The sequence below is a fragment of the Rhinopithecus roxellana genome, chromosome 3 (assembly GCF_007565055.1).
Source record: "Rhinopithecus roxellana isolate Shanxi Qingling chromosome 3, ASM756505v1, whole genome shotgun sequence".
Classification (NCBI taxonomy): Eukaryota; Metazoa; Chordata; class Mammalia; order Primates; family Cercopithecidae; genus Rhinopithecus; species Rhinopithecus roxellana.
This window is the reverse complement of record NC_044551.1, coordinates 158,328,441-158,356,241: the sequence shown is the minus strand read 5'-3', so window position 1 is coordinate 158,356,241 and position 27,801 is coordinate 158,328,441. Positions and strand designations below refer to the sequence as shown.

The 27,801-nt window shown below is 51.3% G+C and overlaps 3 protein-coding genes and 1 long non-coding RNA gene across 15 annotated transcripts in view; 2 read left to right on the top strand and 2 right to left on the bottom strand.

The window, feature by feature from the left end:
• ARAP3 (ArfGAP with RhoGAP domain, ankyrin repeat and PH domain 3) overlaps positions 1-10,991 on the top strand; it is a 28,972-nt gene extending 17,981 nt beyond the window's left edge. For 4 of the 5 annotated variants that reach the window (XM_030927446.1, XM_030927444.1, XM_030927447.1 and 1 more), the window contains 14 exons: positions 2,472-2,684; positions 2,938-3,043; positions 4,430-4,577; positions 4,880-4,948; positions 5,688-5,762; positions 5,862-5,976; positions 7,487-7,615; positions 7,696-7,829; positions 8,057-8,139; positions 8,237-8,272; positions 8,399-8,462; positions 8,572-8,709; positions 8,930-8,968; positions 9,956-10,991. In XM_030927446.1, the coding sequence (XP_030783306.1) occupies positions 2,472-2,684; positions 2,938-3,043; positions 4,430-4,577; positions 4,880-4,948; positions 5,688-5,762; positions 5,862-5,976; positions 7,487-7,615; positions 7,696-7,829; positions 8,057-8,139; positions 8,237-8,272; positions 8,399-8,462; positions 8,572-8,709; positions 8,930-8,968; positions 9,956-10,441 (1,835 nt within the window). In that variant the 3' untranslated portion in view covers positions 10,442-10,991. The remainder of the gene's footprint in view (positions 1-2,471; positions 2,685-2,937; positions 3,044-4,429; positions 4,578-4,879; positions 4,949-5,687; positions 5,763-5,861; positions 5,977-7,486; positions 7,616-7,695; positions 7,830-8,056; positions 8,140-8,236; positions 8,273-8,398; positions 8,463-8,571; positions 8,710-8,929; positions 8,969-9,955) is intronic. The other variant, XM_030927445.1, reaches the window with a different exon arrangement.
• A 2,249-nt stretch (positions 10,992-13,240) lies between these two features.
• FCHSD1 (FCH and double SH3 domains 1) lies at positions 13,241-23,737 on the top strand. 2 transcript variants are annotated; one of them, XM_010388247.2, is made up of 20 exons: positions 13,242-13,353; positions 13,584-13,681; positions 14,288-14,333; positions 14,738-14,805; positions 15,155-15,290; positions 15,377-15,513; positions 15,665-15,728; positions 16,589-16,717; positions 17,161-17,283; positions 17,451-17,546; positions 17,969-18,088; positions 18,499-18,603; positions 18,756-18,917; positions 19,544-19,672; positions 19,750-19,833; positions 20,002-20,119; positions 20,254-20,474; positions 21,602-21,689; positions 22,958-23,013; positions 23,152-23,737. In XM_010388247.2, exons 1-20 carry the CDS (start codon positions 13,333-13,335, stop codon positions 23,215-23,217), a joined length of 2,067 nt encoding a protein of 688 aa, XP_010386549.2. In that variant the 5' UTR covers positions 13,242-13,332; the 3' UTR covers positions 23,218-23,737. The 2 variants fall into 2 exon arrangements, with proteins under 2 accessions (XP_030783659.1, XP_010386549.2); XM_030927799.1 differs by lacking the exon at positions 21,602-21,689 and having other exon boundaries at positions 13,241-13,353.
• On the bottom strand, positions 13,940-17,971 carry LOC115896533. The gene is made up of 3 exons (XR_004056443.1): positions 17,832-17,971; positions 14,360-14,532; positions 13,940-14,199 (listed from the first exon to the last, which is right to left on the bottom strand). It is a non-coding gene; the product is annotated as an uncharacterized LOC115896533 (long non-coding RNA).
• Positions 23,655-27,784, bottom strand: RELL2 (RELT like 2). 7 transcript variants are annotated; one of them, XM_010388249.1, is made up of 8 exons: positions 26,993-27,784; positions 26,317-26,556; positions 25,855-25,920; positions 25,693-25,759; positions 25,062-25,247; positions 24,416-24,791; positions 24,269-24,302; positions 23,657-24,041 (listed from the first exon to the last, which is right to left on the bottom strand). In XM_010388249.1, the coding sequence occupies exons 2-7, from the start codon at positions 26,498-26,500 to the stop codon at positions 24,270-24,272; spliced, it is 912 nt and encodes a 303-aa protein (XP_010386551.1). In that variant the 5' UTR covers positions 26,501-26,556; positions 26,993-27,784; the 3' UTR covers positions 23,657-24,041; position 24,269. The 7 variants fall into 7 exon arrangements, with proteins under 7 accessions (XP_030783663.1, XP_010386550.1, XP_030783661.1 ...); XM_030927803.1 differs by having other exon boundaries at positions 23,655-24,302; positions 26,993-27,130; XM_010388248.2 differs by having other exon boundaries at positions 23,655-24,791; positions 26,993-27,130.
• Between the last annotated feature and the right edge of the window lie 17 nt (positions 27,785-27,801).

Genomic DNA, 27,801 nt, shown 5'->3' with positions numbered 1-27,801 from the left:
TGTTCAGAAGTTTCGTCGAGTGTGGAGTAGGGGAGGAGCACTGAAAATGTGACTGAGGACACAGAGCCATGGCAAACAGTGAGCAGCTGTGGGGTGAGAGCTGAGCTGTGCAGCACATTCCCAGAAGTTTTAAGCAGATTTATTCTGTGTGGGAGGTTTTCCAGGCTTAAATGGTCAGCTGTGCAAATGGCCCCCATAATTCTTTGTGAGTTTTTGTTTGTTTGTTTGTTTGAGATGAAGTCTTGCTCTGTCGCCCAAGCTAGAGTGCAGTGGCATGATCTCGGCTCACTGCAACGTCCGCCTTTTGGGTTCAAGCCATTCTTCTGCCTCAGCCTGCAAAGTAGTTGGGATTACAGGCGTGCCCCACCACACCTGATAATTTTTATGTTTTTAGTAGAGATGGGTTTCACCATGTTGGCCAGGCTGGTCTCAAACTCCTGACCTCAGGTGATCCACCCACCTCGGCCTCCCAAAGTGCTGGAATTACAGGCATGAGTCACCACACCTGGCCCTTTGATTTTTATCCAGTCTAAATAAGGACCAAAAAGAATCTTTTTCTCCTTAGAAGGCTGGACTCTTAAGAAGGAAAATTCACAGAAAACTAAGGTGGGCAGTACAGTCATCACTCAATATCCACAGAGGATTGGTTCCAGGACCCCCGTGGATACCAAAATCCATGGATGCTCCCTCACATAAAATGGCATAGTATTTATTTGCATATAACCTAGGCATATCTTCCTGTATACTTTAAATCATTCCTAGATCATTTATAATACCTAATACAATGCAAGTGCTGTGGAAATAGTTGTTAGGCTGTATTGTTTTTATTTGTATTTTGTTGTTGTTATGTTGTTATCTCGGGATTTTTTTCCAAATATTTTTGATGTTGGTTGAATCTGCAGTTGTGGAGCCCATGGATACAGAGGGCTGACTGTAAGGAAAAAAACAGCACCTCCACAAACCTACAAATAATTGTTACTAGTCATGGGAAATGGATAGTCAGTGGCTAATAACATTTTCCATGCCTTGGCAGTGGCCTTGTTCAGTGACCTCCCCCACTCGCTACATCCTTATCCTCTTCTCAGCCTCTCTCGTGTTCAAAGGAGGAAATAAATCAGAGGCCCAGTGAGAAAGCCCTGAAGAAGGAATATGGGGCTGGACATGGTGGGTCAAGCCTGTAATCCCAGCACTTTGGGAAGCCGAGGCAGGTGGATCACCTGAGGTCAGGAGTTTGAGACCAGCCAGGCCAACATGGTGAAACCCCGTTTCTATTAAAATACAAAAATTAGCCGGCCATGGTGACAGATGCCTGTAATCCCAGCTACCCGGGAGGCTGAGGCAGGAGAATCGCTGTGAGCTGAGGTTGCAGTGAGCGAGATGGCACCACTTTACTCCACCCTGGGCGAAAGAGCAAAACTCCGTCTCAGAAAAAAAAAGAAAGAATCTGGGTATTCATCCCCTCCCCTCCAAGGTTCCTGCACCACCACTGTTTAGTCAGCATACACTGGTTGAGCTGCTACCATGTGTCAGACAGTGGGAATATGGCAGTAAGCAGGGAGGGTCCTAGGAAGCTTATTTATTACCCATCTCTTGGGTAATAAATAAGAAAACAAATATAGTCTGTTCTTGTTATTTGTGGTAGTTATGTTCTAAGTCACTGCAAACATTTAATTAGTGAATACTAAATCACTGCCCCAGGGGAAATACAGGGTTAACTTCCTGCTAGCCTGTGGTTACAATAACATTTTAGTCAACTGATCAATATGTATCCTTGTTGTATGTGTTTTTCTGTGTAAAGAGACCTTATTTTATATATATTGTTTGATTTGTTAACACTGAACCCAAGGCCAACAGCACTGTAACTCATGCCTGAAGGAAGCTAATCTAACACATGTATTTTCTCTGTAAGGCATGTCACAGCTTTCTCACACGTAGAAACACTAGACAGCATTTCAGCACTATACTTGGGCCATTTTAAACAGTGAAATCACCAACAGAAAGCACAAAAATATGGCTCTAAATATACCATTAAAAGGATACACTTGTTTAGAGTAAGAACATGCACATTGGGGAGGGGACTTAAATTTTTCTTCACTCTGTTCATAAATGTTGATGATGATATTGCCAAAAGTATTGATTTTGGGGTTACAAATAAATTTTAGCAAGTAGGAGAATGTGCAGATATGGAATCCACAGATAATGAGGATGGACTATAAAGTGATTTCAGAGAGTGCTATTTAAAAATAAAAGTGGTGAGGAAATACAGTGTCATGGGGGTTGTTACATGTGACAGTGAGGTCAGAGAAGGACTTTCTGAGACCTGAGAATGAAGACCATGGAGGCATAGAGCTCCTCCTCTCTGAATCCATGCCCCCATCAGCCACATACCACATAGGGAGGCCACGGATGGGCCATGGTGGGTGGTGGTAGCCTTTGCACCATGGTGAGCAGAGACGGCTGGCTCTCCTTAGGGCTCCGGCTGGAAGGTGTATACCGGAAAGGGGGCGCTCGTGCCCGCAGCCTGAAACTCCTGGCTGAGTTCCGTCGGGATGCGCGGTCAGTGAAGCTCCGACCAGGGGAGCATTTTGTGGAGGATGTCACTGACACACTCAAACGCTTCTTTCGTGAGCTCGATGACCCTGTGACCTCTGCACGGTTGCTGCCTCGTTGGAGGGAGGCTGCTGGTATTCCTAAGATCCCTGAGAACCAAGGCCCAACCAGGATCTCTGCCTTCCCCCACCAGAATCCATGGTTTGGCAGTCCTCCTCCCCATCACTTCCCACCCTGGGGGATCATCCAGAGACTTGACTGAGGGGGAGGTGGGAAGGGGGCAGAGACACATCCATCCTGCATTTGTGTCTAAAAATCCCTCCCTCCATACCAGCTGCCACTCTTACTTCCTGGGTCCTCCCCAACCCTCCTCCATTCCATCCCCAGAGCTGCCCCAGAAGAATCAGCGCCTGGAGAAATATAAAGATGTGATTGGCTGCCTGCCGCGGGTCAACCGTCGCACACTGGCCACCCTCATTGGGCATCTCTATCGGTCAGTATTGCCAGACCCTCTGCAGGACCCTTCCTCACCTCAATCTGACCCTGCACTTTCATTCATTCATTCATTCCACAAACAGTTGTTAAGTGAAGGTATCATAGCATCAAGGTTCAGAGAATGGCTTTGGGGGCAGACCTAGGCTTTAATCTGGTGCCATCATTCTAGCTGTGTGACTTTGGGTAAATTACTTGTACCTCAATTTCTTTTCTAAAAGGAAGTAATAGATGATGTAATGAATCATATCCACCTCATAGGTTATGAGAGAGTTAAATGAAGGCTGGGCGCATGGTATCTCACGCCTGTAATCGCAACACTTTGGGAAACTGAGGTGGGCGGATCACCTGAGGCCAGGAGTTCAAGACCAGCCTGGCCAACATAGTGAAACCCAGCCTCTACTAAAAATACAAAAATTAGCCCTGCGTGGTGGTACATACCTGTAATCCCAGCTACTCAGGAAGCTGAGGCACGAGAATCAGTTGAGCCCGGGAGGTGGAGGTTGCAGTGAGCCAAGATTGTACCACTTCACTCCAGCCTGGGTGACAGAGACCCTGTCTCAAAAAAAAAAAAAAAAAAAAAAAAAAAAAAAGAAGAGTCAAAATTCATTAAATTCTTAGTACAGTACATGCCAGTACATCTGGCATGTCATAAGCCTTCAGAAATGGTTAGCAATCAATATTATTTTGTTTTATTATGTGATGTCAGGGAAAACATTAGATATAAGAAACACAAAAATGAATAAGATACACATCTACCTTTACCAATCTGTTAGGGAGACAGGTCTTTGAGCAGTTCTGGGGAGAAACCCTTTCTGTATTGCACTGATTATACTATATTACAGGGGCCAGGTGTGGTGGCTCACACCTGTAATCCCAACACATTGGGAGGCCAAGGCAGGAGGATCATTTGAGCCCAGGAGTTGGAGACCAGCCTGGGTAACATAGTGAGACATCCCATCTCTACAAAAGATAAAAATAAATAAATAATAAAAACATACTATATTATAGGGATTGGTCAACTACAGGCCCATGGGGCCAAATCCAGCTTATTGCCTATGTTTATAAATAAAGTTTTGTACATAAAATGTAAAGCCACACCCATTCATGTATACATTTTCTATAGCTCCTTTCATGCTGCAGCAACAGAGCTGAGGAGTTGCAACAGAGACTGGCCTGCAAGCCTAAAATGTCTACTGTCTGTCCCTTTACATAAAAAGTTTGCTGATTCTTGCCTTATCTGTCTCCCCTAGACTGGGAGCTTCTTGATGCCAATATTGTCTTACTACTGTATCCCAAGCACTTAGCCCAGGCATACAATAGGGATTCAATAAGTGTTTGCTGAAAGAATGGCTACATTGATGAAGACCCTGGCACCCCTCTGCAGGGTGCAGAAATGTGCGGCTCTAAACCAGATGTGCACGCGGAACCTGGCTCTGCTGTTTGCGCCCAGCGTGTTCCAGACGGATGGGCGGGGGGAACACGAGGTTCGGGTGCTGCAGGAGCTCATCGACGGCTACATCTCTGTCTTTGATGTAAGACTTTCCTGACCTCTAACTCAAAACCCCTTTCCCCTACCCTCACAGGACCCAGAGACTCTGGATCCTGCTCACCCCAACAAGCTGCCAGCCCAGGCCTCTGGTGGCCCACTACACCAGGAACCACCTCCCAGAACCCTGGGCCTTTTTCTCCCACAACCTCACTTCCAACATCCTCACACCCTTGGTTCTTAGCTCTTCTGGCCTCCAACCCTCTTAAACAGGTCCTCCTTGGCCTTGAGATCTTCCCTGCAGATCCTCTTCCAGCACCCCAACACTCTCTTTTGGCTCTTTCACAGATCGATTCTGACCAGGTAGCTCAGATTGACCTGGAGGTCAGTCTTATCACCACCTGGAAGGATGTGCAGGTAACTCGTCCTGACCTGAGTCTCCTGAATGCTGCAGGAGGAGACATCAGGACAGGAAGCTGACTTTCTGCCTAGCTGAGGAAGTTTCCTTTCCAGCCTGTCCTTCTGGACACTAGCACTCAGCTCTCTGGGAGACAGGGGAAATCCAATGAGAGAAGTGCTTTGGGGAGTGGGGTTTGGTTAGGGTTTGCTCCATTTGTTCCACCATGAGGATTCTTCCTGGTGATAATCTTGGCACTGGATAGTTTGTTTTGGTTTTCTGTGGGAGCATCAAGTGAGACCTTACTACTAAGTGTAAGAGATCCAAGGAGGAGTTAGTAAAATCAGACAAAGCAGTGAGAATAATAATAAATATAATAGCAAACATAACTGAGGACTTATTATATTCCAAGCACCTCTCATCTCATGTTAGTATCATACAACTCCATGAAGTAGATAGTCTCATTTTTTTCAAATAAAGAAACTGAGGCTCAGAGGGTCATTTATTCAAGGTCACCCTGTAGCGAGTGGAAGAGACCAGGCAGTCTGACTCCACATCTGTCCTCCCAACCACTCTGATGCCTAAAGATGCAGTTTTGCCACTTCCAGAGTTCTCCCTTTTAAGAGCCTGAGTGACATTGGGGTTGGGAGGAGATCTTTGTTGGAAGAGTCACTTATGAGACAACACAAGGAACCCTCTGACTTTGATTTCTTTTGCATCCTTTTTTTGTCCTTCTGACTTTTTTACCCCTCCCCTCAGCTGTCTCAGGCTGGAGACCTCATCATGGAAGTTTATGTAGAACAGCAGCTCCCAGACAACTGTGTCACCCTGAAGGTTGGTCCCAAGGGGATTGGAGGGGAAGTAAGAGGATAGTGAGGTTCCAGGGGCAATGGCCTGACCAGCATGGGTTCTCTGCTCTTGCCCTGACCCCAGGTGTCCCCAACCCTGACTGCTGAGGAGCTGACTAACCAGGTATTGGAGATGCGGGGGACAGCAGCTGGGATGGACTTGTGGGTGACTTTTGAGATTCGCGAGCATGGGGAGCTGGGTGAGTATGACCATGCCTGTGTGTTCATGCCTGTGTATATGCCTGTGTGTGGTTGTGTGGTCAAGGTCATCAGTGACTTCATGTTACCAAATACAGTGGACTCATCCACTCATCCGTGCGAGGGGACATTCAACATAGTTGACTCACTCCCTCTTTCTCAGTATTCTTCCATCTTGGCCTTAGTGACCCACAAGCTTGTAGTTTACCTTCTACCTTAAAGGGAGCTTCTCTTCCTCTTTTGCCCAGATTCCCAATGTTGGAGAGACCCATGGCTCAATCCTGGGCCCTTTTCTCTCATCTATCTACATTTCTCCTTGGATGAACTAACCTATTCTCATGGTTTTAAATGCCATTAATAACCCGACATCCAAATTTATATCTCTGGCCCACATCTCTCCTCTCAGCTCCAGACTCACATATCCAAATGCCTACTCGACACCACCACTTCTGACAACCAACTCAAATGTAAAACATCTAAGACCAATTTAGATGGTTTCTAGTCCCCTTTCCTAAAAAAAAAAAAAGCCTAGGCCATTCTCCAGTTTTTCCCAACTCAGTAAATGGTACCACAATTCACCCAGTGATTAAGGCCAGAAACCTGGGAATCCTCTGGGACTCCTCCCTTTGTGTCATTTTCATACCCAACTCACCAACTAGTCTTGTCGATTCCATTAGAATCAATCACTTCTCTCCATCTCCACTGCTACCACCATCCTAGCTGAAGTCACCATTATCTTTTTGTCAACAGTAACCACTAAAATGCGTGGCCCCAGAAAGGGGATAGCTGGACAATCAATGTTCCATGCTTGCCTCCCTACAATCAATTTTCCATGCAGCAGCAAAGTGAACATTTCAAGCATAAATCAGCTCATATCCTTCCTATGGTTAAAACCCTTCAGTGGCTTCCCATTGAACTTAAAGTATCATTCCAGTCCCTTACCATGGCCCACATGGCCCTGAGTGTCTGGCCCCTGCGTCCTCCATGCCTCATCTCACATCACCTGTTCTCGTATCTGTCTTCTTTGTTGTAGCTACATTGGCTGTTTACTTCCCCAAATACATCTTTCCTGATTGACAGCCTTTGTTCTTGCATTTTGTCATGCTTGAAATCTTCTATCACCCAATCGTAGGATGGCTTGCTCTTCCTAATCCTTCAGATCTCTGAGTCTCATCTTCAAGTGCCACTTTTGAAAGGTCTTACCTGACTACCCTATCTCAGTTGCTGTGCTGTTGCTCACTCAGCTTATTGTTTCTTGCAAAGCAATTATTTGTCTGCAATTATTTTGTGTCTATACCCTCACTAGACTGTGTGCTTTGTGAAGGGAGGTCATGTGTATCAATCTCACCACTGTATCCCAGGGCCAGCACAGTACCTGGCATAGAGACAGTGAAAAATAAATGTCTGTGGTTGGATAATTGAATGGATGAATGAATGACTGGTGAGAGCTGGACTGGTGAGGGCTTAGTATGAATATTCTGATTGATATATACCCTCACCTTACCCCTTAAGAGCGGCCACTGCATCCCAAGGAAAAGGTCTTAGAGCAGGCCTTACAATGGTGCCAGCTCCCAGAGCCCTGCTCAGCCTCCCTGCTCTTGAAAAAAGTCCCCCTGGCCCAAGCCGGCTGCCTCTTCACAGGTGAGCCTCCTTCCTCTGCCCAGCATCCCCCAGGTCTCTCCCCTAGCACCCTCGACCCAGGATTGCCCATCTGTGCCCAGGTATCCGACGTGAGAGCCCACGGGTGGGGCTGTTGCGGTGTCGTGAGGAGCCACCCCGCTTGCTGGGAAGCCGCTTCCAGGAGAGGTTCTTTCTGCTGCGTGGCCGCTGCCTGCTGCTACTCAAGGAGAAGAAAGTGAGGCCCTGGGGCCAGAGGCGTGGGATGCTGGGTGGCCATGGAGAGGAGCCATGACTGTACCCACCCTCTGACTCCACAGCCCATACTCTCATCAATCTCATTGCTTTTCTGCCCCCTACTTCTGAGACCCTGTGACCACCTACCCCATCGCTTCCATGACATCTTGACCTCATTAACCATGATTTCTCATCTCTCGATCTCACTGACTCTGTTTTTGTTCTCAGAGCTCTAAACCAGAACGGGAGTGGCCTTTGGAAGGTGCCAAGGTCTTCCTGGGAATCCGCAAGAAGTTAAAGCCCCCAACACCGTGAGTTTTCTTCCCCAGCCCGCACTTCCAGGACCTTCCTGCCTTCACCCCCCTGCCCTTTCTGACTGCCCCATCACTGTTCTTCTTTGTCTCCCAGGTGGGGCTTCACATTGATACTGGAGAAGATGCACCTGTGAGTACCTCCTGCCCTGGCTTCTCTGGCCCAGCTCTGCACTGTCTTTTCTCCTCCCTCTTTCTATGCTCCATTCCTAAAGCTGTGACCCTCTCTCTCCCTCTGATTCCACTCTGATCACCCCAGCTACTTGTCCTGCACTGACGAGGATGAGATGTGGGATTGGACCACCAGCATCCTTAAAGCCCAGGTGAGGGGAAAGAAAAGGCTAAGGGCTGGGTCTGTGGTCCCCCGGGGCCCAGCTATCCTCCTCAGTGCCTTTCATGCCCACTGGTGCCAACCCCTCACGCTCCCACCAGCACGATGACCAGCAGCCAGTGGTCTTACGACGCCGTTCCTCCTCCGACCTTGCTCGTCAGAAGTTTGGCACTATGCCTCTGCTGCCTATCCGTGGGGATGACAGTGGAGCCACCCTCCTCTCTGCCAATCAGACCCTGGTAAGGCACCCCAGTCTGCCCCAACCCCTGATTCCTGCTGTAACCCTTGTCACATTGCAGTAGGGAGTGGTGTGCCTGGTAGCCTGGTGCCACCCTGTGCTCACTGTCCCCCTCCCTTCTGCCTTCTTCACCCCCATTCACCACTCCTGTCTCCTGTTGCTAGTCCTCACTGTGTCTTTATATCTTTCCCTCCCCTTGTCCCCACCCCACCTGTGTCCAGCGGCAACTACACAACCGGAGGACCCTGTCCATGTTCTTTGTGAGTATTGTGCCTGCTCCAGCAGTATGCCTGTCAACCCTGTGTTCCTCTGTGCTGCCTGAGCCCCGGATGTGCTCTATTTTCCTCATGTAGGCCATCAGGGTGTGTGTAGGCCATCAGGGTGTGTGTGTGTGTATGTGTTTGTGTAGTCCATCAGGGTGTGTGTGTATGTGTGTGTGTAGCCCACCGGGGGTGTGTGTGTGTGTAGGCCATCAGGGTGGGTATGTGTGTGTGTGTGTGTGTGTGTGTGTGAGAAAGGGAGAGAGGAGAGAGAGAGAGAGAAAGGGAGAGGGACAGGACAGAGAGAGAGAGGAGGCCAGAAAGAATGAGGAAAATGAGAGGTGTAAGATGCGGTAATAAAAGGAGAAAGTTCGGGCACAGTGGCTCACACCTGTAATCCCAGCACTTTGGGAGGCTGAGGTGGGTGGATCACCTGAGGTCAGGAGTTCAAGACCAGCCTAATCAACATGGTAAAATCCCATCTCTACTAAAAATACACTATTAGCCAGGTGTGGTGGCGCATGCCTGTGATCCCAGCTACTTGGGAGGCTGAGGCAGGAGAATCACTTGAACCTGGGAGGCGGAGGTTGCAGTGAGCCGAGATCGCACCACTGCACTCCAGCCTAGGGAACAAGAGTGAAACTCTGTCTCAAAAAAAAAATAAAATAAAATAAACCAAAGGGAAAGTTGTCACAGAATCTGTGAAATAGAAGGAAAGTCATGAAGTGAATGCATTTTGGAGTTAGACAGACCTGGGTTCAAACCCCAGCTCTGCCATTTACTCATTATGTGATGCTGGGCAACTTAACCCCTTTGCATTCAGTTGACTCTTTTGTAGTGTAACCCACTGCACAGGGTTGTTCCAGTATTATACATGCCAAGTATTTTACAGCATCTGGCCCAGAGGAAGAGCTTAGTAAATGTTAGTGATTAATAATCTGGTAACTTTAACTCTGTGCCCACTCCTGCCATCCCATTCCCATCCAGCCGATGAAGTCATCCCAGGGGTCTGTGGAGGAACAAGAGGAGCTGGAGGAGCCTGTGTATGAGGAGCCAGTGTATGAAGAAGTAGGGGCCTTCCCTGAGTTGACCCAGGACACTTCTACCTCTTTCTCCATCACACGGGAGTGGACAGTGAAGCCAGAGAACCCCCTCACCAGCCAGAAGTCCTTGGATCAACCCTTTCTCTCCAAGTCAAGCACCCTGGGCCAGGAGGAGAGGCTACCTGAGCCCCCTCCGGGCCCCCTTTCAAAGAGCAGTCCCCAGGCACGGGGGTCCCTGGAGGAACAGCTGCTCCAGGAGCTCAGCAGCCTTATCCTGAGGAAAGGAGAGACCACTGCAGGCCTGGGAAGTCCTTCCCAGCCATCCAGCCCCCAATCCCCCAGTCCCACTGGCCTTCCAACACAGACACCTGGCTTCCCCACCCAACCCCCCTGCACTTCTAGTCCACCCTCCAGTCATCCCCTCACATGACCCTAGGACCAGCAGTCTGAGAGGGTAGGTATCAGAAGATCCAGAAGCTCTTATCATGGCACTGTTGCAGCTTCCTCTGGCCCGGCTGGAAAGACTCCAGAATCCAGTGTGGTGCTGTGGAAGGAGCATTGGACTGAAGGCTTCAGTGGCTGCATGTCCCAGGACAGGTCATGGCTCCTCTCTGGGCCCAGCCCATTTATCTGTACCATGAGGTAACTGAAGTAAGGAGTGCAGTGAATGTCAAACTGTTTGTCAGAGCCATAAGCCTCACATATTTTCCCTCAACAAGGGCAGCTCCTACTTTATATATTTGATATGTAGGGGTTCTATGAGAGATTTTGGGTTTTAAACGAATGGTTTTATTGCATTAAAGAAAAAAATGCTTTGGAAACCAGAGGCCTGGATGATGTTAAAGTCTATCCTGTCCCACTTCCTACATTCTGGGACTACAGTGAAGCCTGGAGTAGGGAGACTGATTGAGTTTGGGGGCTGGGACCAGGGGAGTCAAAAATAGATGAGTAATTGTCAATAAACCTTGGAACCAAAAGACTACCATTCTCATTCATTCATTCAACAAATATGTATTGTGCACCTAATTGGTCCCAGGTCTAGGGATATAGCATGAACAAAATAAACAGGGCCCCTGCTCTTATGGATCCTCCATTGTGGAGGGGAACAGAAAATAGCAAATAAACACATAAACCAGTACTTGAACAAGTGAGTTTAGTGCTGTGAAGAAACTGAACCAAAGTGATGAACCTGAAGAGTGATTGTGGAGGCCAGGCGCAGTGGCTCACACCTGTAATCCCAGCACTTTGGGAGGCTGAGGGGGATGGATTACCTGAGGTCAGGAGTTTGAGACCATCCTGGCTAAGATGGTGAAACCCTGTCTCTACTGAAAAAACAAACTTAGCTGGTTGTGGTGGCATGTGCTTGTAATCCCAGCTACTCAGGAGGCTGAGGCAGAAGAATCACTTGAATCTGGGAGGTGGAGGTTGCAGTGAGCTGAGATGGCACCATTGCACTGCAGTCTGGCAACAGAGCGAGACTCCATCTCGAAAAAAAAAAAAAGAGTGATTGTGGAGATGGCCTTTGGACTGGGTGGATGGGGAAGGCATCTGTGAAGAGTTGCAAAGGGAAATAAGCTGTTGGAGGAGACAGGTGGAATGCTGGAAGGAGGAGATTCTGGAGAAAGAAAGCAGGCATGAAGAACGCTCTGCACTGGAAGGTACTTGGTCTACTGAGGGAACAGCAAGGAGGCTGGAGCACAGTGAGCGGACAGTGGGAGGAGAGTACAGGCTGAAGTAAGAAAGACCAGCAGGGTCTTCCATGCATAGCCTTGAAGGCCATGGATTCTATTTGGATTTTATTCTGAAGCAATTGCATTTTAAGCAAGTAGATGATGAGATCTTATTTCCCTTTAAAAAAGAAAAAAAGGTTGATCACTCTGCTGTGTGAACAGTGGGTTGGGGTGGGGGAAGTGTGGAAGTAAGGAGACCAGATATTAGACCAGAAGTCTAATAAAGAGGGCTTGGACTAGGATGGTGGTCTTGGAAATTGAGGGAAGTGGATCAAGAGGTTTTTGTTTGCTTATTGTTGTCTGAAATAGAACCTGTAGGACCTACTGATGGATAGAATGTAGGGGTAGGAGAAGGCACACTGACTCTGGGTTTCTGGCTTAACTGACTGGAGGAAATGAGGTGCCATTTAAAACGCTATGGGGGAGGATCACGTTGAAGGAGCTTTAAAAGCTTTAGCCGGGCGCGGTGGCTCAAGCCTGTAATCCCAGCACTTTGGGAGGCCGAGACGGGTGGATCACGAGGTCAGGAGATCGAGACCATCCTGGCTAACACGGTGAAACCCCATCTCTACTAAAAAAATACAAAAAACTAGCCGGGCGTGGTGGAGGGCGCCTATAGTCCCAGTTACTCGGGAGGCTGAGGCAGGAGAATGGCGTAAACCCGGCAAGCGGAGCTTGCAGTGAACTGAGATCCGGCCACTGCACTCCAGCCCGGGCGACAGAGCGAGACTCCGTCTCAAAAATTAAATAAATAAATAAATAAATAAATAAAAGCTTTAAAAGTTGAGGTTCCTATTAGATACACTAGCGAAGGTGTCAGTGGGGAGTTGGAGTGTGAATCTGGAGTTTTGAACCATGTCAGACTTACTGGGACAGGTGCCTGAGCCAAAGGAGCTTAGGTGAGGAGGATGAGGAATGGGGGAGAGGCTCCTCAGAAAGCAGTGCTAGGGCCGGAAGATCCTAAAGATGGCAGGGGCTTCCTGCGCATCTCCCAGCTCTCGCCGACTCACTGGTATCGTTTAGTTTTCAGTGAGGCCCAGACTTTTTCCCTTTGGGCCTGGTTCCTTCCTGGATCATCTTTCTCACCCTGCTCATGCTGGCTTTTCCAGTTAAGCGGGAATTAGGAAAAGGTCTGGGATCAGCCCTCTCTTCGTCAGATGCATCTTTGCTCAGGTGCCCAGTGACTCAGTTTCCCTGGTCACACATTGAATTCCTCATCATTAGCTCGGGGACTGGTGATCTACATATGCAAATGAATAATTATCAATAATTACAGGCTGAATCAGTGGATACACTACAAATAGAACTCAGGCGTCTTGACTCAGATGCCTGGGGTTCTCCCCACCGCCCAGCGGACGCTGCGTCCGCCCTGCCGCCTGGACCCTTCCGGGGTATTCGCAGCAGTAACAGGTTTATTTTCTCTGCAGCCCCCTTCCTGCAGCCCCCTCTCGCTTCCGCGCCCGCGCCGTCGCCGGACAAATCGTGGGCGGGCAGAGGGCGGGGCCTGGCCTGGGCTGGGGCGGGGCTCCACAGTGGGCGGGGCTTCCTCGAGTTCCGGAGTCCAGTCGCTGGCCGCCTTGCTGGAGCGGAGATGCAGCCACCGCCCCGAAAAGTGAGCTTGCTCCTGAATGGGGACTCCTGGCGGGCTGGGGGAACGGACGGAGCTAAGGAGGCACCGGACTTGGGGTGGGAGACGGGAAGTTGGAAGGGATCAGACCCCAAACCAGAAGTAACGAGGAAAGAGCTCAGCCCCTCCTTGGCCCCGCCCCCTCACCGCTCCCTGCGCGGAGTGTTTTTTAGGTCCTTGCGCCCGGGGTCTTCATCCTCTCCTTGCCCCCGCAGGTGAAGCCGGCCCAGGAGGTGAAGCTTCGCTTCCTGGAACAGCTGAGCATCCTTCAGACCCGGCAGCAGAGGGAGGCGGATCTGCTGGAGGACATCAGGTAGCCCCCTAACCCTCTTCATTTACACTCACCTTCGTCGTTGTGCGCCACTTCTCCCCAACATACATCTGCCGGGGTGGAGGAACAGGGGCCAAGAGCTCCCCAGCCGACCCATCCACAGCCCTCACCCTAGGCCTGGCCTCTCCAGATACTGGATAGGAATGCTCCCCAACCTAACCCCCCCAGCTTCCCCCCCTCATAAACACAGGAACTCTCCCTCAAAGCCCTTGACTCCACACCACTGCCCCCAACCCCACAATCAACCTTAGAGCAGAATCCCTCTCCCTCTTCCAGACCTGTTGGAAGGCTGGCAGATGTCGTACCCAGGCCCCCATCAATCTTCACCTCTAAGCCCACAGATGAACCTCTGGGTTGGGGAGGATCCTGCTGGGGCCCAGGGCAGTAAGGTGAGGGTTTCCTGTGTTGCGGCTGCACGAGGTGATCTCAAGGACTCCCATCAGTCCCATTCCCTCTGGGTGCAGTTACGCTCTAGGAACCTGGCTGTCCCCCGCTTCTTCCTGCCCAGAGTAGAGGACTGAGGATGGGGAGAACATGCCCAAACATAATCTTATCCCCCACCTCACCCCCCACCTGCAATCTCCGCAGATCCTACAGCAAGCAGAGGGCAGCCATTGAACGGGAGTATGGGCAGGTATGGGACTTTTCTCTGTACCTTACCTCTTGTTCCAGTCTCCTTTACATCACCAGTAATGTCTGTCCATATCTATCCCTATTGTGGTCAAGAGCAGATGCCTAGAGTCAAGCAGACTGGTGTCAGATCCCTGTTGTGTGATTATAGCCATGTGGCCTTGGACCAGTTAGTTAACCTTTCTTGACCTCAGTTTCTTTCTCTGTAAAATGGGAATAAAAATAATACCTTACTTTCATGTAGGGTTGTTGTAAGGATTATACAAATTAATGACTATAAGGCATTTAGCAAAGCAAGTGGCATGTAATGTACCCAAAGGATGGTATGATTATACTCTGATCTCATATTCTCCTAGTTGGGGTGGGTCTTTGAAAGGGAACTTGGTTCTGTGATGGCTTTTCCACCAGGCACTCCAGAAACTGGCTGGCCCATTCCTGAAGAGGGAAGGGCACCGGAGCGGCGAGATGGACGGCAGGTGGGCCCTATGGAGGGGGCGGGCCACAGGGACCAAAAAGTGATGGGGAGCTCAGCCCCAGGAGCCTGTGGAGATGAAGGCCTAGCAAGTGGGGAGGGCACATGAGCTGTAGGTAGAGCTGACACAGCAGCAGCAGAGGAGCTGACCCAGCAAGGACACTGTGGGTGGGGTGGAGGGCAGGAGTGAGGCTTGTGGCTGAGCTAATGGGCTGATCGATTGATGGGCTTACAGACAAGGGAGGATGGGAAAGCACTCTGTCTCCCATGGTGTTGGTCAGGGGGCGGGGGTGGTCTCGTGAAGCTGTGGAGTGCTCTCCTCCTCAACACAGACCTTCTCTGGGGAGGGGCAGGACAGTGTTCGGTGCCTGGCGCTGCCTGCTGGATGCCACCGTGGCTGGGGGCCAAACCCGGCTCCAGGCGTCCGACCGATACCGTGACCTAGCAGGGGGTACAGGGCGGAGCGCCAAGGAGCAGGTGCTTAGGAAGGTATGGTTCAGAGGATGGGGTGAAGGAAGAGCTGGCTTGGGACCAAAGGTGGTCTAGGTCAGGACTTTGTGTATGCATCCCAATAGGGAACAGAGAACCTCCAGAGGGCGCAGGCTGAGGTGCTGCAGTCTGTCCGGGAGCTGAGCCGAAGTCGGAAGCTGTATGGGCAGCGCGAACGTGTGTGGGCCTTGGCACAGGAGAAGGCAGCTGATGTCCAGGCCAGGTGGGGTCATGGAGAGTGAGGAAGCCCAAGGTGGGGGAACAGGGAGGTGGGGCTGTGTAGGGGTGGAGCCAAGTCACCAAAGCAGGGCCTGACCCTGATCTCATATTCTCTCACTTGGGGTGGGTCTGACTCCTTTCCCTCACCTGCACAGGCTAAACCGAAGTGACCATGGGATCTTCCACTCTCGGACCAGTCTCCAGAAACTGAGCACCAAGGTTCGACGGATGAGGGCATGAGTGTGGGGCAGGGAAGAGGAGGGCAGAGTAGTCTAGTGGTTTGGAACCTAGGTGCATAAGTATGAAAGACTGGGTTGAATCCAGGCTCTCCTACTTCCTGAGTGGGTGACCTTGGTTAATTTACTTGATCTCTCTGAGCCTTATTTTCTTCTATAAAATGGAAAGAATACCCTTCTTTTACAGTCCTTTAATATGCATTTATTGAGGATCTGTATGTACTAGGCACTGTTCTAGACACTATGGATAAGTGGAGAACACTACCAATGGAGTTCCTGCCCTCACAGTCTGGTTAAGAGAGACAGACAGCAAATAAATACTTAGATTAAGATGAAAATAAAACAAGGTACTATGATAAAGAATAACAAGGGAGTAGAATTTAGAGGGAGGCCTCTCTGAATAGGTGGCCTAATTGTCAAGAAGGAGCTGGCCTTGCAAAGATCTAGGGGAGGAACATTCCAGAGAGAAGAAATGATGAGTGCAAAAGCTCTGAGGTGGGAATAACTTTGTAGGCTCGAGGAACTGAGAGAAGGCCAGTATGGCTGGAGTACTGTGAGCAAGGGAACAAGCACTTGAAAAGACGTCAGAGAGGTTGTGGGGATCAGCTCATATTGAACCTGGTGGACCATGGTAAGGAACAGTGGATTTTATTTTAAATGCGTGCGGAAGGTACTAGAGGATTTTGAGCAGGAGTTGTGAGTATGCAACATTTTTAGTGTAGTGCCAGGCACATAGTAAGCACTCAATAATGTGAGAATCCATTCTGGATCTGGCTTCTCAGTTGGTCTTGGAAGGACTCAAGGGGTCTAGGGCTTCCTATTGACATCAGTTTACTCTCCTAGCTGTCTGCCCAGTCAGCCCAGTACTCCCAGCAGCTGCAAGCCGCCCGCAATGAGTACCTGCTTACCTTGGTGGCTACCAATGCCCACCTCGACCATTACTACCAGGAGGAACTGCCAGCTCTGCTCAAGGCCAGTCTTAACCCAAACACCCCTGTCCCTCAGCAGGGAGGGAAAGGAGGACCTCCCCCTTGCTTCTTGATCCCCATGACACTGGGCGGTGCCGGGGATCTTGTCTACTTACAGTGGGTAGATGATGGGCTCTGGTTCTGCTCCTAGCTGGCTGCATGGCATCATACAGTACACGTAACCCTTCTGAACCCCAGATTCCTCATCAGGGATAACCCTTTCTCTGCCTATCTTATAACACTAGTGGGGCTCAAAGGAGAGAATGGATGTTAAAGTATGTTTTAAACTTCTAAGTGCTCTGCACACATAAGGGCCTTTCTCATGAAGAATGTCTTCTTTCCTCCTTCCTATATCTCATGACCATCACCTGTCAAATCTGGAACGAACCTATTTTACAGTAGAGATCTAGGGGAAGGGTGGTGTTAGTATCTTGGGGTTCTTTCTAGGCCCTTGTCAGTGAGCTGTCAGAACACTTGAGGGACCCCCTGACCTCCCTCAGCCGCACTGAGCTGGAAGCTGCAGAGGTCGTCCTGGAGCATGCCCACCATGGGGAGCAGACAACCTCCCAGGTGAGGGCTGTGGCCTCTAAGAGCTTCCCTAGGGATCCTTTTTACCTTTCCCTCCCAATGCAGCCCTCTTTCCTTCACACATTGTCCTTTTTCTTCCAAGAAGTGCTAGGGACAGGGTTGGAGAGTGAGCCAGTGAATGAGTGACTTTGACTTTTCCCAACCCCTAGGTAAGCTGGGAGCAAGACCTGAAGCTGTTTCTTAAGGAGCCTGGTGTATTTTCCCCCACCCCACCTCAGCAGTTTCAGCCAGCAGGGACTGATCAGGTGAGACCTTCCTGCTTGTTGGAACCAGGCCACATAAAAAGGGGACTATGATTTAGGCCTCCTCCTCCATTATCCTTGTCTTTACGTTAACTTAGTGAGTGTTACACCATGGAGAGGGGGTTTCAGAATTCCAGCTCACCTCCCTCCCACCAGGACACACACACACACACAAAATACACCTCAGGCCACCTTTCAGTCACTTGACTGCACCATCTTCTTCATTCTACCTCTGTCCCTCAACCTGGATCCCATTTCTGAAGCTCTGTATCTCTGTGTCCACATTACCTGTATCCATGGCCATAGGCATGTGCCCCTTCCTCTTTGTCCTTGTCCTTGGAGGTCAAGACAGAGTGGAAAAAGGAGGGAACTGGAGAGAAGGAGCAGCCTCAGGTCCTCCTCACAGCACCCCCTGACCCATTCAGGTGTGTGCCCTGGAGTGGGGAGCAGAAAGCATGGCTGGTGAGAGTGGCCTGGAGAAAGAGGTTCAGCGGTTGACCAGCCGAGCTGCCCGTGACTACAAGATCCAGAACCATGGGCATCGGGTGAGGTGGGGGGCACAGGTGTCATGTGCACCTTCTTGTCTCAGCAAGAAGAGCTGAGAGAGGGGATCTTGGAGCCATTGAGGGTGTCATGGAGCTACAGAGGGGAGGGAAAGGTATTGTAAGGTAACAGTGTGGCACAATAGTTAAGAACACAGTTTTTGGAGCTAGACCAACATAGGTTCAAATTCTCTTCTGTTGCTTCCTAGTTCTGTAACCCTGGGTAAGGGAGTGACTTAACCTCTCTGGACTTCAATTTCCTCATCACTAAAGTAGGGCCAATAATAGTGCCCACCTCATAGGGAAGATTAAATGACATAATGTATGTGATGCAACTAGCAAAGTACCAGTCCTGTAGTAAGTCATGCCCCACAGTATTTGCACCCACCCCTGTTCTCTGCCTTCCCAACCAGGTACTGCAGCGACTGGAGCAGAGGCGGCAGCAGGCTTCAGAACGGGAGGCTCCAGGCATAGAACAGAGGTTACAGGAAGTGCGAGAGAGCATCCGCCGGGCACAGGTGAGGCACACCCCTGAGGTTAGAGATCCCACCTTCTCAGGCAAGCCCCACTCCCTCTACTCTTTCTGATGGTGGGAAGGAGGGAAGGGAGAAGCAGAGAGTAGACACTGCCATCAGCCAGGTTCCACTAACTTCCTTCCTCCCCATGCCAGGTGAGCCAGGTGAAGGGGGCTGCCCGGCTGGCTCTGCTGCAGGGGGCTGGCCTAGATGTGCAGCACTGGCTGAAGCCAGCCATGACCCAGGCCCAGGATGAGGTGGAGCAGGAGCGACGTCTCAGCGAGGCTCGGCTGTCCCAGAGGGACCTCTCTCCAACTGTGAGCTCCTCCCCCGACACTACCCATCCTTACTTAGAAGGGAAAAACTCCAGTGGAAGGCAAACCCTATGAAACTGGAATCACAGTTGTGCCTAACTCAAAGGGTTATTGTGAGGTTTAAGTGAAATCATTCATATATCATTCTTTACATAATTTCTGGCATAGAATCCTCAGTAAATTTTTATTATGAGCATAATAGAATGATTAAGAAGTAGGGTTCTGGGGCAGTCCATAAGGGCTTTGAGTACCAGCCACTCCACTTATGAGCTGTGCAATCTCGAAGAGTGACTTAATTTTCTGAACCCCAGTTTCCTCATAAATAAAGTGAGGTTAATAGTTGTGCAAAACTATTAGCACTGGGTCATTATGAAGATTAAATGAGACAATATATACAGGATACTTTGCATTGTGCTTGGCACATAGTGTGCACTCAATTGCTGTAACTCTGCTATTACTGTTGTTATTATCCTACTCTGTGGGGACTGTGGTTGTATACATGGTGAGTGGATGGGTGCAGCTACCTTGGAGGGGGATCCATGGTGTCCTTTACAGGAAAGATGGAAGAGTGGGAGATAGAACCAGTGCTTGAGAGCGGGCCCCATGAGGTCTGTTCTTTGCCCCTCTAGGCTGAGGATGCTGAGCTTTCTGACTTTGAGGAATGTGAGGAGACAGGAGAGCTCTTTGAGGAGCCTGTCCCCCAAGCCCTGGCCACTAGGCCCCTCCCCTGCCCTGCACATGTGGTATTTCACTATCAGGTATGAATGGGGGTGGGGACCTTTGATGGGCAAGGGTCAGGGACAGCCAAGTCCTGAATCTTTCGTGTGTGACCCAGGCAGGGCGTGAGGATGAGCTGACAATCACGGAGGGTGAGTGGCTGGAGGTCATAGAGGAGGGAGATGCTGACGAATGGGTCAAGGTGGGTATGGGACCCTGGGCTGTGACTTTGGGTTGGGGGCAGTAGGAAGGACTTCTCTGTGGCCCCCATGGACCCTTCTAGGCAAAGCTAGAAGCCTGAGTAGAGGAGAGCCAGGGTCATGGACTGCTGAGGTAAATCTAATATCTGTTCACATTGCTGGGTGAGCAGGCTCGGAACCAACACGGTGAGGTAGGCTTTGTCCCTGAGCGGTATCTCAACTTCCCGGACCTCTCCCTCCCAGAGAGCGGCCAAGACAGTGACAATCCCTCTGGGGCAGAGCCCACAGGTAAGAAAGGGAAATTTGGGGTTAGGGGACCCTGGGTATGGTGAAGAATTGTTAGGGGTTGTAGCCCTGGGGTGTCACGGTCCTGGGGCACTGCCACCCACCTCCCTCTCACCGTCTGTCTTGGGCCTCTGTAGCATTCCTGGCACGGGCCCTGTACAGCTACACTGGACAGAGTGCAGAGGAGCTGAGCTTCCCTGAGGGGGCGCTCATCCGTCTGCTGCCCCGGGCCCAAGATGGAGTAGATGACGGCTTCTGGAGGGGAGAATTTGGGGGCCGTGTTGGGGTCTTCCCCTCACTGCTGGTGGAAGAGCTGCTTGGTCCCCCAGGGCCACCTGAACTCTCTGAACCTGAACAGGTGAGGCTTACCTTCTCCCTGAACTCCCCAGGCACCTCTGGGTTGACCCTTCCACCCCAGTAAAGCCTCATGTTCATTTTAATGCCCCCTCTGCTCCCCAGGTTTACCTCCTATAGTGGCCTGGGCCTCCCCATCTCCTATGGGTGGGCAGGGGAAAGGGAAACCAAGGCAGCCTTCATAGGAGTTTGGGGATCCTACTTTAGTGCCTGGATAGATCTGAGTTCAAATTTCTATTGTATAACTTGGGCAATGATTTAATCTCTCTGAGCTTGTTTTTTCACATGTAAAATGGGGATAATACCTACTTTAGCAGGCTCACTGTCATAATTAGAGATAATCGAGGTAAAGCCCCCCCCCCTTTGTTTTTTGAGATGGAGTTTCGCTCTTGTTGCCCAGGCTGGAGTGCAATGGGGCGATCTCGGCTCACTGCAACCTCCACCTTCCGGGTTCAAGCAATTCTCCCGTATCAGCCCCTTGAGTAGATGGGATTACAGGCGCGTGCCACCACGCCCAGCTAATTTCCTATTTTTAGTGGATACGGGGTTTCTCCATTTTGGTCAGGCTGGTCTCGAACTCCTGACCTCAGGTCATCCGCCTGCCTTGGCCTCCCAATGTGCTGGGATTACAGGTGCAAGCCACCATGCCTGGCCGAGGCAAAGCCTTTAGTGCAGTGGAATGCAGAAGGTGTTTCAATATAAGATACCTATTGTTATAATGTATATACATGCAGCAGAAAGAGAATAGGAGTGGGCATCAGGAGAATTGGGTTCTAGCCAGCACTCTGCCAATAACTGGCTCCGTGATTTTGGACCTGGCTTAACATAGGTCTCATTTCTAACATAGGAGTCATATTAATAAAAATGCCTACCTCATGGGGTAGTGGTGAGGATTGAATGAATTAGTACATGTGAAGTGCTAGTAGAACACTTGAGACATAGTATACATAAGCGTTCAATACATATTGTCTGTTGAATATCTGTCAGCTACACCCCCCCATCTTAATGCAAGCATTTGGCCACTTCCTGTGTTGGGAAGTGATGAGGAAGGAACTGAAGATGGGATGAGAGGAAAAGCTGGTAAAACCTCCCCACGTGCCAGGAATAACTCTGTGCCCACCCCACCTCCAGATGCTGCCGTCCCCTTCTCCTCCCAGCTTCTCCCCACCTGCACCTACCTCTGTGTTGGATGGGCCCCCTGCACCTGTCCTGCCTGGGGGTGAGTGGAAGGAATTGGGAGCCCTGGGAGGCTAACAGATAGGAGGAAGGAGGAAGCTTGGACTCCCAGGTCACGTACTGGTCCTCTCCATGCCCTCAGGCATCTTGCAATAAGGCCTGTTGCAGCTTGGTGGAGAGCACTTGCCTGGGCTCTGGAGCCAGGCTGACTGGTTCAGATCCTACTCTGTCATTTCCAAGTGTGTGACTCGAGGTGGGATTCTGAACCTGTCTGGGCCTCAGTTTATGTTCTTTATGAGGTAAGGAAAAGGTACTACTAGCTCATTGAATTGTTATGAGAGTTAAAAAAGATGCCTGTGGACTACACAGCATTGTGCCTGGCACACAGTAAGTATTCAGTCACTATTTTAAAAATTAGCTAACTTCTCTCACGGTGTCCTCCCAATATGCACCTTTTGCTCCTAGTGTCCAGATACCTAGAGCTTTGTATAATTTTTTCTGATGCCTACTTTTTTTCTTTTTTTAAATGTCTATAGCAGTTTTATTTTATTATTATTTATTTTAGATTCAGGAGGTACATGTGCTTATTTGTCATATGGATATACTGCATACTAGTGGAGATTGGGCTTCTAGTGTACCTGTTACTCAAATAGTGAACATTGTACCTGATAGGTAATTTTTCAACCCTCACCCCTGCCTCGATTCCTACCTTTGCCCCCTTTGGAGTCCTGGGAGTCTGTTATTTCCATCTCTATGTCCATGTGTACCCGTTGTTTAGCTCCCACTTATAAGTGAGAACATGCAATATTTGGTTTTCTGTTTCTGAGTTAGTTCACTTAGGATAATGGCATCCAACTCCATTCATGTTGCTACAGAGGACATGATTTCATTCTTTTTCATGGCTGTGGAATGCCTGCCTTTTCTAAAACCTTCTGGTACTTCCACCTTGTCCACAAGGAGTCTCCCTCCCTGGAGTTACCACCATCTCCACCACCCCAAGTTCACTTTGCATGACTTAGCACTTAGTCATTTATTGTGTTTGTTGAGGTTTCATTATTGGTTTCTTGACAGCCATTAGGGGTGGGAGCGCTATGTATCCTATCTCCCTTTGTTTTATACCTGGAGCAGAGCTGATTATACAGCAGTTGCCCAATAAATGTTGAGGACAGTGGATAGAGTGATGGATTTTATGGTCTAGGATGGTGACCATTAATTTAGCAAATATTTATAGAATGCCACTGTCCTCAGTGCTGGAGATACAGCATTGAACAAAACAAAGTCTGAAGACTGACTTGTGGTTCTTATTTCCAGACAAAGCCCTGGACTTCCCTGGGCTCCTGGACATGATGGTACCTCGACTCAGGCCGGTAAGGGCCCTTGCCTTGGAGGAGATTGTATGTAGAGGGGTTATTCCAACCAGTCCTGTTTTGTCTGCAGGGCTGAGGGAATAGACAGGTATACCCTTAAGGGAGGACTCTGGAGCACTAACTGTGTGTTCCCTACAGATGCGTCCACCACCTCCCCCGCCGGCTAAAGCCCCGGATCCTGGCCACCCAGATCCCCTCACCTGAAGGCCAGGGAATCCTTGACCCCCGGTGATGCTGCTGTCCCTATCTTCAAGCTGTCAGACCACACCCTCAATGATCCAGAGCAACACAGCCAAAACCTGGAATCTCCCTTATTTCCACCCTCACCTCCAAGGGTAGAAACTTGCCCCTTCCCATTTCTGGGACTGGAGCCCACTCCTTTTTTTCCCATTGTCCTATCATCTCTAGGACTGGAACTACTCCTTTCTCTTCTGCCATCACCCTATCTAGGGTGGTGAAATGCCTGAAATCTCTGGGGCTGGAAACCATCTATCAAAGTCTCTAGTGGTTCTGGCCCACCTCTTTCCCCACCCTGGCTCCGTGACCCACCCCACTCTGGATGCCAGGGTCACTGGGGTTAGGCTGGGGAGAGGAACAGGCCTTGGGAATCAGAAGGCGCTGGAGCCAGGATGCGAAGCAGCTGTAATGGTCTGAGCGGATTTATTGACAATGAATAAAGGGCATGAAGGCCAGGCCAGGGCCTGGGCCTCTTGTGCTAAGAGGGCAGGGGGCCTATGGTGCTATTGCTTTAGGGGCCCACCAGGGGCAGGGGCCTGCTCCCAGCTGCCACGCTCTATCATATGGAGCGAGGTGTTGGGGAAGGCGGGTTGCAGGCAGGGGAAGGAGAAGAGACTGAGGGGCCATGACCTCTCCTGAGGCCCCCAGCCTGAGACCGTGTAACTCCAGGTGGAAGTAGAGCTGGTCCCTCAGCTGGGGGGCAGTGCTGTCCAGTGGAGGGGAGGGCCTTCACGCCCACCCACACCCTAGCCCTGCCAGCTGGTAGTCCATCAGCACAATGAAGAAGGAGACTTGGAGAAGAGGAAGAGTAACAGTGTTGCTTCCTGTTCAAGCTGTATCCAGCTTTTCCCCTGGGGCTGCAGGACCTTCCCTACCTCTACCACCAAACCAAGGGGTTTATAGCAAAGGGTAAGCCTGCAGTTTATACTCTGGGGGTTCAGGGAGCTGAAAGGCTTAAGTAGTTTAAGTAGGTGATGGGAAGATGAGATTACCTCATTTAGGGCTTAGGCAGACTCACCTCACATACCCCCTGCTCCCCGTGGTAGAGTCACCTGAGAGAAAGGGGAGGGGTCAACGAGAGAACAGGAGTAGGTCATATCAGTGCCCCCCAGAGTAGAGAGCAATAAGAGCCCAGCCCAGTACAGTCCTGGCTGTGTTTTCCTACCTGGTGATCGGAAGTGTCCGGTTTGCTTTGCTGCCCATTTGCCTCTTGAATGGGCAGCCCTGGGCTTGGGCCTCTCCCTCTGTCCCTCAGTGTTGGCTCTGCAGAAGCTCTGGGGTTCCCTTCAAGTGCACAAGGGGCTAGGCTGCTGTCCCTGAGTCCTCCATTCTGTACTGGGGGGCTGGCTAGGACCTGGGGCTGTGGTCTCTCAGGGGGCAGCCTCTCCATGGCAGGCATCCCTGCCTTGGGCTGCCCTCCCCCAGACCCCTGACCACTCCCTGGGTCCTGTCCCCCACCAGAGCCCCAGCTCCTGTCCGTGGGGGAGCCATCACGGTGTTCATGCAGTCCATAGCGCTTCTCAATGTGTGTCACCCGGAACCTGGGAGGGGAGGGAACACTGGGGTTTAGGACCACAACTCAGAGGCTGCTTGGCCCTCCCCTCTGACCAGGGACATCCTGAGTTTAGTGGCTACTTCCCTCTGGCCTAAGGTAGGGGAGGCCTTCTCAGATTGTGGGGCACATTGTGTAGCGTGACTTCCGCTGGAGCTCCCAGACCAGGAGGAAAGAGCCAAGGCCCACTTTTGGGATCAGGTGCCTGATCATTGGGCCCCCTACCTCAACCTCACTTTCCATGGAGCACCTGCCCCACCTGCCCACAGAGAACACAGTGGTCTCCCCTGTCCGGGGGCGGCTTTTTCCTTCCTTGGAGCGTCCCTGACGGACAAGTGGAGGCCTCTTGCTGCGGCTGCAATGGATGCAAGGGGCTGCAGAGCCCAGGTGCACTGTGTGATGATGGGAGGGGGCTCCGTCCTGCAGGCTGGAGGTGGCATCCACACTGGACAGCAGGGAGGAGGGGAGCAAGGGTAACATTTCCATTTCCCTTCATGTTTTGTTTCTTATGTTCTTTCAGCATGCTCCTTAAAACCCCAGAAGCCCCAATTTCCCCAAGCCCCAACATTTTTTCTTGTGTTTATCTAATAAATTCAATATTAAGATGTTAGTGACCACATGTTCTTCCTCCCAGGGCTGTTTGCTAAAAGGAACATTGCTTAACCCAAAGGAGTGGCACTAGAGGTAAATGTTAGGTTTGATGACATCTAGATGAGAGAGATGTTTTGAAGAACTCAAGATTTCTACAAAACTTCTTTCTTCCTGTAAGTTAGCCAGCTTTGCCCTTCCCCCAACTCCATACATGCAAGGAGACTGGGAGAGGATTGTGCTGGAGGAGAGGATACTCTCCAAGGCAAGCTAAGTCATGCTGGCCCTTGTTTCCAGCTCACCTGGACAGCTGCACTGTCCCTTCTCCTTCACTGTCCCCCAGCATCTCCTTCAAGGCCTCAGCATTGGCTGAGGGAAGAAGGAAAAGAGGGAGTCAGTGAAGGTGGAGGTCAGGGCAAGGGAAGGTTGGAGAAGGAGGGAGCAAGGGGCTATGCTAGACCTACCTTCATTTTGGATGATGCAGCGAACAATCCTCTCTACTGTGTCCTCATTCATGTCATCGTCCTCAGCTGAAGGATGAAAGAGATTGGCAAGGAAGCAGGAATGAGTCAGCTTTGGGGGATCATTACCTGGTGGCTCCCATCATTTAGTGCTTAGGACATACCCTTTTACCTACTTGCTATCATGCTGGACCTCAGCATGTCAGGGACCAGAAAAGATGGGGACACCAATGCAAGCCCAAGACTACCATCCAGAGGACCCTTGCTGCCCATGCTGCCTTCCCTAGTTTTGCTTTCAGAGTGGTGTCACCCCATTTGCTAACTCAAGAGTGCATCACTAAGCTTCCTGAGCAGGCTTGATCAGGATTTGGCCTGGGTCTGTTGGTCAGGTAGGCAGAGGTGAGGGGCAGAGGTGTGGGGAGAAGGGTGAAAGGTTACTGAGCCAGGGTTCCAGGCTCCACTCACGGGGCTGAAGCTGGGCATCGTCAGGCTCGGAGCCCCTCGACGTGCGGCAGCGGTAGCCCTTCTTCTTGAGCACGTGGCAGATCATGAAACCTACCAGGCCCATGAGGAAGAAGACCAGCACAAGCAGGAAGAGCATATACAGCCCATGTTGGGGCGGTTCCAGGTCAGGCTGTGGTTCCGACATGAGGCCCTGGGGGGCGAGCGCGGGCCAGGGCGCCTCCTGGGTTTAGGGGGCTGCAGCTGGGAATGGGGTAGGGGTAGGAACGCAGTCCTCAGGATTTGAAACAAGCACGTCTAAGACGTCCGGTTAAGGTCCGGCTCCACCCCCTACCCAACCAGGGAGCTGTCCGGGCCAGGGGTGCTGTTTCGTCAATACGGCCCAAGGCAAGAGGTCAGCGGCTACGCAAGCTCTCTACCACGACCCTGGTCCCGCTTCCCCGACGCCCCGAGCCTTCCCCTTTCCAGCTTGTTCGCGCTTCCGTCCCTCCCAAGGACACTGCAGCACGAGATGGGACGGAATTCTTAGGCGGCGGGAGCAGAAATCGTGCCTGAGTCAGCGCCCGCACCTCCTCCGCGCCGGCCTGAGCCAGGCCTTTGCAGCCCCCTCCTCTCAGTACTCCCGCGCCCCTCTCCCTTTTTGGTTTCTCCCACCCTGACCACCTGGCCCACCCGGTACCGGTGATTTGGTTCTGGTTCCGGCTTCCGCTCAGGTTCCGGCTCCAGGGGCGTCCTAGTGCGGCTCGGGGCCCCCGACGCCCTTCCGGCGCTCATCCCTTGATTCCTCCCCTCCCCCTTCGCCGCCTCACCGGCCCCGGGCTGTGGCTGCGGACACCCGCGCCGTGGCAGGCGGGGGGAGGGAAGGACAGAGAAGGATGCGGGCTGACTGAGAGCGGCGGCAGGCTCCGGGCAACTCCGGCCCTGGGTCAGGCAGATCGCCTCCGCAGCTGTCCTGGCTTCCCAAATGCCTTCGCCCGTCGCGGGCCCAGGACCAGGAGGCGGAGCACAGGTGTGCGGGGCGGAGAGCGTGAGCTCTGCGCGCGCGTGACTGCGCCTGGCCCCCCCGGGGCAATGTGTGGAGCCGAGTCTAGGTCCGGGTGGGGGACAGGAGGTCCGGCGTGGGTGTTGTCCACTGGTCTATCCGGTACGCCTGGCTTAGCTCCTGCCCTCAGATGCCTCGACCAAGCGAAGAGTCAGGAATCTTCCCCGAGGGCTGGGGGAAGCCGGCTTTCCGCACCTTTGAGGGACGGAGTGGCGGGATCTTCCGAGCTTCCTAGAGAAGTGACCACGGCCTGCGCCCGGTTTGGGGCAAGCGGTTGGATGGGATGGCTCAGCTTCCCGAGGATCTAACCCCCGGCTGGAGAGAAATGGCCCTCGCATCCTAGGAGCGATGCTACCAGTTCCCCGCCCAACCCGGGACGCTCAAAGCCCCAGCTCCCGGGAGAGCGGAGCCAGGCGAGGGGCGGAGCTCCCCCGGGGGCGTGGCCT

Coding starts and splice junctions, on each gene's coding strand:
- FCHSD1 (XM_010388247.2), top strand. CDS start 13,333: ATGCAGCCACCGCCCCGAAAA. Junction 13,354..13,583: donor TGCAGCCACCGCCCCGAAAA/GTGAGCTTGCTC, acceptor TTGCCCCCGCAG/GTGAAGCCGGCCCAGGAGGT. Junction 15,729..16,588: donor TCCAGAAACTGAGCACCAAG/GTTCGACGGATG, acceptor TTACTCTCCTAG/CTGTCTGCCCAGTCAGCCCA.
- RELL2 (XM_010388248.2), bottom strand. CDS start 26,500: ATGTCGGAACCACAGCCTGACCTGGAACCGCCCCAACATGGGCTGTAT. Junction 25,921..26,316: donor CGATGCCCAGCTTCAGCCCC/GTGAGTGGAGCC, acceptor TTCATCCTTCAG/CTGAGGACGATGACATGAAT. Junction 24,792..25,061: donor ACTGTGTTCTCTGTGGGCAG/GTGGGGCAGGTG, acceptor CTCCCCTCCCAG/GTTCCGGGTGACACACATTG.